This window comes from Camarhynchus parvulus, chromosome 3 (assembly GCF_901933205.1).
Source record: "Camarhynchus parvulus chromosome 3, STF_HiC, whole genome shotgun sequence".
NCBI lineage: Eukaryota > Metazoa > Chordata > Aves > Passeriformes > Thraupidae > Camarhynchus > Camarhynchus parvulus.
The window spans coordinates 2,339,872-2,346,731 of record NC_044573.1 but is presented as its reverse complement, the minus strand read 5'-3'; the positions used below and the strand labels follow the sequence as shown (position 1 = coordinate 2,346,731).

Genomic DNA, 6,860 nt, shown 5'->3' with positions numbered 1-6,860 from the left:
GGTTGTTGATCACAAGTTGTTTTCATTTGAAGGAAGAGAGATAAAGCTTTTGGGATGCTATAAGAAGTGCAATCCATTCGTATTTTTTCTTTAGAATAATATCAAGGAGCAGTTTGTACCAAAGACCCTGCTGTGTATGTGAGATACCATCCCAATTTCAAACGTGCAATCTTAAGGATTATCTTTGAGTAGCCTGTTTCTGCAAGCCCTAAGAGGTAGAGTTCAAAAGAGCTGGGGAAGAGTAGGGAATGTTTACTATGTTTTAGTCATAACACAGTATTTGTATTGCCTGGAATACTGCCCTTAATTTCACATCAGTTTAGGTAGTGTACCCTACACTAACACTTTCCTTCTGAAGAAATCAGTGGATACTTCTGTTCTGAGCCACAGTCTCCCTGGTCTGTGTTTACTCAGTACTGTCATGGGCTGGAGAAATAGGTGGGAACAGGGATATAAACTGTATTTAGGGAAGCAACTAAATTCATTCTTTCTGAGATGTCACAGTTTTTACTATCAGAGATTTAGAAAACCAGCCTGAAGACAAGTAAGGGAAAGTATTTAGTTTAACTTTACATCCAAACTCAAAACTCAGATCTACAGCTTCAGCTATCCCACAGGAATCGCTCCCCTTTCCTTTTAAAAATCCTGTCCTGGTCACTCCTGTGATTTGCAGGGATCCCCTCAAATTGGGAGTGTTTCTCTGGCTGTTCAGCCCTGTGAATAAAGATTTGTATAAAACTTTCCCCACCAGGTAAGCTATTTAAAAACTGAGTTATCTTCTAATACGAGGTGTTGATGAGCTGATTGTTTGGATGGGACACTTAGCAGAGGGAATTCAGGTTGTGCACTTTTCCTATTTGCTACCTTTGTTGTAGAGCAGCACAATTTTTATTTGTAGTCTCTTTGTCAGCTTGTGCTTTGTGGTCACGTTTGCTTGTGTAGGTAAAGTCTAAGTTTAATTTAAAATATTAGACCTGCTTTATTGTACATTATCAATCATAGGCAATCCAAGAAATCCCTGAAGATGTAAAAGTCTAGTTTGAATTTCTTATACTTTTAGGGCATTGCTGATTTATATCTCTTGTGTTGTTTTGTTTGGGCTTTTTTGTGGGAAAGAAAATAAGAAATTACATTCTTCTGGCAAGAAACTAACCCACAGCAATAGAATTATTTTATTATAACATCTGAATAATGTAGTTTTTCTTCTCTTCAATCATTTAAGGCTAATGTCACAGACATTTTGATTATCCTGTGTTCTCCCTAGGATTTTTCTACTCCAATTTCAGTTATAAGTTTGACAGGGGTGCAACAATCCTACCACGTGACAAACCATGAATCTTTAATAAGGAAAGTTTTGCTTGTGGGGTGGAGAAAGATAATTTTTGTTTATAGGAAATATGAGGATAGTTGAGCCAAAACTAAGGTTATAAAGAAAAGTCTTATTGAGATGGACTACAGAGCAGGAAGAATAAAAAGCATTTGGCAGCCTCTTCTGCTTAGTTACATGGATTGGTGTATGAATTTGCAGATTATAGAACACATTTTCAGCTGTGCTTTATTTCTGTACATCCCAATAACCTTCGCTTTAGAAATTGGGAAAAAAAGGAAAAACCTATCGGTTTTGTACCTCACTTGAGTGTTCTTTCAGGCTTTTCTTGTTGTTTTATTAATCTTTCTTTTTTGGGGATACTAATTGATTTAACTGCATTTTCACACAGGACAGTTTATTCCACTCCCAGATTAGAGATTTAAGAAAAGAAATTTAAATTTTATTGTTAACTAAGCAGTCTTACACCACAGCTAGGTGTGGCCTTCCTGTTCCTTTGTGTTCCTCTTTTTTCAGGTGTTTTTTAATTTGCCCCCAGATTTGTTTGTTTGTTGCTGACCTCTCCACCTGATCCAAACACGGGGCTGTTCCCAGTGTGCAGCTCCTTGGCCTCACCCCGCTGTGTCGGGGCCAAGCTGTGAGTGCAGGATCTGGGATGCTCCAAAGGTTTGGTAGATTTAGAGTTGATCATTGTGACGGAATGGGCTTGTTGGTGATTACTTCTTACCTTAGCTGCAGTCTTGGTCTGTCCCTAGTTATGTACAGCTTAGTTATTGAATCAGAGAGGGCTGGAAGGGACGTTCAAAGCCTGTCTCGTTCTGACCCCCTGCTCTGGGCAGGAACACTTCCAAGGATGGGGCATCCCGAGTTTCTCTGGCTAGACTTGTTCCACTGCCTCACCACCCTCACAGTAAAGAATTCCTTATCAGTATCTAACGTAACCCTGCCCTCTGCCAGTTTAAAGCCATTCCTCCTTGCCCTGTCGCTACAGGCCTTGGTAAAAGTCTGTCCTTGCCTGTCTTATAAACCCCATGGAGGGCTTAGAAGGTGCTGGAAGGTTTCAGTACAGTCTTGCCTGGAGCTTTCCCTTCCCTGGGCTGACCACCGGGCTCCATAGAACCGAGAAAAAGCTGGATAAGGAGAGCGCTTGGTCCCGCGGGGGTGTCGGGGCGATGCCCTCGGAATGAAACAGCTCTCGCTGTACCTGCCCTGCTCTGGAATCAGAGCAGCTGAACTTTTCCTCCGTACTTTTGGCTAGCGGGCAGGGCAGGGCCGGAGCACGGACTTGTGCCGGCTCTGCCCGCGGAGCTCCGAGCCGGGGCGGGGCGGGGGGCGGCCCGCAGCACCGCGCAGCGCAGCGCGCACGTCCGCCCGCCCCCCCGGCGGGAATTCCCCCTGAAAAGGGCTGCCAGCCCGGCAGCCGCGGCCGTGCGACTGTCCCTGCGAGGTGTGCGGGCCCGGGCCGGAGCCCCGCGGCGAGAGGCCGGAGCGGAGCTGTCAGCATGGCCGGTGAGCAGCGGCGGGGCCGGGCCGGGCCGGGCTGGGCGGGGGGCTCCGAGCGCTGCCCGCCCGCCCGCGCTGGCCGCGGCGGGTGTTGACACTGCGAGGCCGAACCGGCGTTTCGGATGGGCTCCTACGAGGCTATTCCGTTTTAAATGGATCTCTTAGGTCTTAAAACTGTGCGGTGGGAGCGTTTAGGTGTTGAAGAAGCGCGCGGGTCCCAGTCTGGGACGGAGACAACAGGCTGGAAGTTGGGTCGTGCTCGTCAGGATCCCGTTCACATCAGAACTCGGCTGTGAGAATGCAAATGAATGAGAAATAGTGATGGCACAAATGCAAAGTAATGCAGATAAGAGATTGTGCTTTGAGTAATTACATCAAAATGCACAATTAAGTTTCTAGAGGCTAAATTAAACCGAGTTTGTCATCGTTTCGGGAGGCGTCTCTCTGGTATCTTAAAAAAAGCCCCTAAATTTAAAACTTGGTTGTATTAATTAGAATAGTATTTCTAGGCAAAGCTGCTTTTCAGAACATGAGTGTGTGTTCTGTTCCCACTTGGCAAGGTATGAACTTTGACTCCTGATAAATATATAGGTGTGCTAACTATCAACGCGGAGAGAAAACAGCTGGGCTTGTGCTTTAGATGTTATGATGTATTTTAAAGTCGCAACAGTGAAGCAGGAGAGAGCAGTTTCGGGTTGTTCTTTTTTTTCTTGTCGTGTCTTTATGTATTTTCAGTGTAATTAGGAACCAGATAAGGAATTTTTGCAGCGGGGGAAGTTTATAACTTCTTGGTACTAGCTAGCTTTTGTCGGTTGTTTTTTTTTTCCTTTTAGTTGCCGTTTTGTAATGTAACACGATAGTAAAGAGGAAGTTCACGAGCGTTGTTTGGTCTCTGTTAGAATTTGTGCAGTTTATGGAGCCGTAGGTAGATTACTGCTTTTTCAAATCAAACTGTGTTACGTTTCCAGTTGCTTTTGCTTAATTTGGGTGGGGCGTGCTGTGACAAAGCTTTGCCATCCTCCCGCTTTGCCTGAAGTGCTGCAGAGTGGCTATAAGTGGATAGATTCTTGCTTTTTAGAAATGACAGACTCCGTGCCACCAGGGATTCGTTCAGAGCGGTGACATCTGATTTCAAGAGCGATGCTTCTCCTGTCTGTGTCTCACTGCGGGCACCTCGGGCCGGAGGGTTTCGGGTGATACTTTCACATCTTCCACCAAGACCCACAGCTGCTCTGCTTTCACACGCAGGTGTTGATGGAGAGTCTGTTCACCGGGTACTCCCGGCCCTGCAAGAAAATGACAAATTGGGCAGTTCCTCCAGAGCCTGCTTGCTTGGAGCAAAGGAAAGAGACAGAACTCTTGATCGGGTGGTCACTTTGCTTGGTGGCAGCATGTCACACTTCCTCCCTCGTGGCACAGGCTGTGTTAAACTTCAGACTCTCACAGGTTTCTTGTCATGGAGAGGTCTGATGCAAGTCTGTTCCGAGTTTTAGGGATTGTCCTTTTGTTACTCTTTGTATTGCTCAACATGTGAGAATTAAACACCCTTCAGTTCTTGAATGAGCATAACTGGCTGAACTCTCTCAGCTGTCACTGCTTCTACCTCTTTTCCTTGCTGAACTCTCACAGCTGTCATTGCTTTTGCCTCTTTTCCTTTTATATATAACTGGGACACTTGATCTCCTATATTCTCTTTAAAATTATTCAGTGTTGTATTCAGGGCAGGAGGGGGAAAAAGCAATTCAATAACAAAAAGGATGACAGGCAGGTTATAATGTACAGCACAATGTTTCTATTGCTAGCATGTGTATAGGCAATTAGAATTAATTAGAAAGACAAATTAAACTCTTAAGAACTTAGATGAAGGATTAGCTAGATTTTTTTCTTTTTTTCCATTTCAAATGCTCTATGGAGTAGTTGTGGGCAGGCAGGTAATAAATAGGAATAGCTGTGTGTTTCTCCTCTAGAATTAGTGAGAGTTTGGGTTTTGGTGTATCTCACATTTGTTTGACGCACAAAGCAAGACCTGAGCAGGGCAGGTCTGTAGTGGCTGTGTGGGAGCTAACAGACCTCTGTGTGTGTGTGAGAGCAGGCTGTGACATAGTTAAACTGTGCCACTTCCCAAGCACATTGCTGATTTACAGAAATAGGGAACACTGGACACTTGGCTGCAGAGTGCTGGTAATACCTGTCACTGTCACAAACACTTCTGTGTGTTTCCTCTCTGCACAAAACTGATAATGACACTGATAATCACAGCAGAGATGATAACATGATTCTTGAATAGAGAGAGAGGCAGGCAGGACAAAATGAAGTTTAATGTTTAATCTCTGGAGGCTGCTACATCACCGAGCTTTACTCTCCCACAAACACACCTGCTGCTGAGCGGTGGGTTTACCTTCAATGACATTTGTTTCAACCACAGCCCTGTAAAGATCACTGAGCCCAGAGCCTTAAAATAAAGGGCTCTTGAGAGGTGAGAAAATAGCCTTCTCAAGCAGTGTGTTGCTAGAACGTGAAGGGAAATTGTTGGTTAAAGCTGCAAGAGTTAAAGACCTCAAGTGTTTGCGCTCTTGTAGTGAGCTGCAAGGCTCTGGCTGGTTCTGACAAATACACAATGTCTGTGGGTGTCCTGCATGTCTGCTTGGCAGCTGTGTAAGCATGAGAGTCTCCCAGATTAGTGCCAGATTAGGAGGCATTTTGCTGTAATGTGGTCGTTTTAACTTGTAACACAGATTTGTAATTTATATATGGATATGTGTCTGTATTTGTGCTGATCAATGCAATAGCACTGAAGTAAGTTGAAGTGTGGAAGTTAAAATAGCCATACACAGATGCATGAGCATGGTTTTGTGAGAAGCCCAGACTTCTGCTCTCTCTGAAACCAGCTTTACGTCATTTCTAGGCTTTTTTGTTATCAATGCCTGCCTTCCCCTTCCCTTTTGCTTGCTTTCCAGAAAGAGAAAATATGCAAAGCTCATCTAAAGGAGAGTTAGGTAAAGAGCTGGAAGTATCTAGAAAAGGGACCATCCCCCAGAGGAACTGCACCTAGACTAGTGGCTAATGTGTATTTAATGTGACAGCTCATGGCTGGTGATCAGAAAGTTATTTAAAATCTACCTGGTGGGAGGTGATCAGTTTAGAAACTGCATTTTGACTGACTGTTAGAAAGGTCTATAAAGAGTCCTGAACCACAGTTCCCAAAGGTTCTGACCCCAAACACTGTCTCAAGTGGAAGTGCATTGTGCTTGTGAAGGTTTTGCAGAGGCTCCAGTTGTTGAAGACTATCCAAGAGCTGCTCTCACATGGTGGAGGATGCAGTTCCACCCCTGCTTGTAGGTGTGTGACAGATAAATGTGCATTTGGGTCACACTGAGGTGATGTCTCACATGTCTTTCTTTCCATCCATCCCTTCTCTACTGCTCTTGATTACTTTATCTCTTAGGTTATAATATTTTCCTACTTTGGGTATGAACTGCAGCAGCACTGGAAATCTTTTGTGATCAACAAATCCCAGGCATAAAGTTCAAGCTTGGTGTTGGCAGAGGTGCCTAATCCATTGTAGGTGCACAAAAGAGAAGCCTTTATTATGGAATTAGGGTTGGAATCCACCTCTTTGCCAGAACCTGTGTGCTGTGGATTCACAGGCAGCACGGACCTTGGGCAAAAGGAAGTAGGGGTTCTTTTACCCTTTCAGCACTTTCAATATATTTAATAACTGTTTTGCTTATTATGTTGAAGTCCAAGCACTTTTTTTTCAGTGCTGTGCCACAGGATATTGTCTGTCCTGTTTGTTTGTGATGTTCAGCCTTGCTTGAGGAGGATGCTATTATATGAAGATGACAGAGAGCTCAGTAGACATTTCCATAAGCTACGTTCTTCTGATTGTGTAGCACTGTGATGATTCAGCTTCAACAATATTTACTTAGCCTCTTTTGTTTGTTTTTCACATGCCATCCCACTGTTGTCACTGTTTGATTGACTGTCCTGTTTGATGTTCTCAGTGAGATATATGAAAAGCTTGTTGCTG

General features: G+C 44.2%; 1 protein-coding gene across 1 annotated transcript in view; it reads left to right on the top strand.

Annotated features, from left to right (window-relative positions):
- The first annotated feature begins 2,725 nt into the window (after positions 1 to 2,725).
- Positions 2,726 to 6,860, top strand: part of REL (REL proto-oncogene, NF-kB subunit) — a 27,853-nt gene continuing 23,718 nt past the window's right edge. Inside the window, exon 1 of the mRNA XM_030946175.1 lies at positions 2,726 to 2,836. Coding sequence (XP_030802035.1) covers positions 2,830 to 2,836 — 7 coding nt within the window. The 5' untranslated portion in view covers positions 2,726 to 2,829. The remainder of the gene's footprint in view (positions 2,837 to 6,860) is intronic.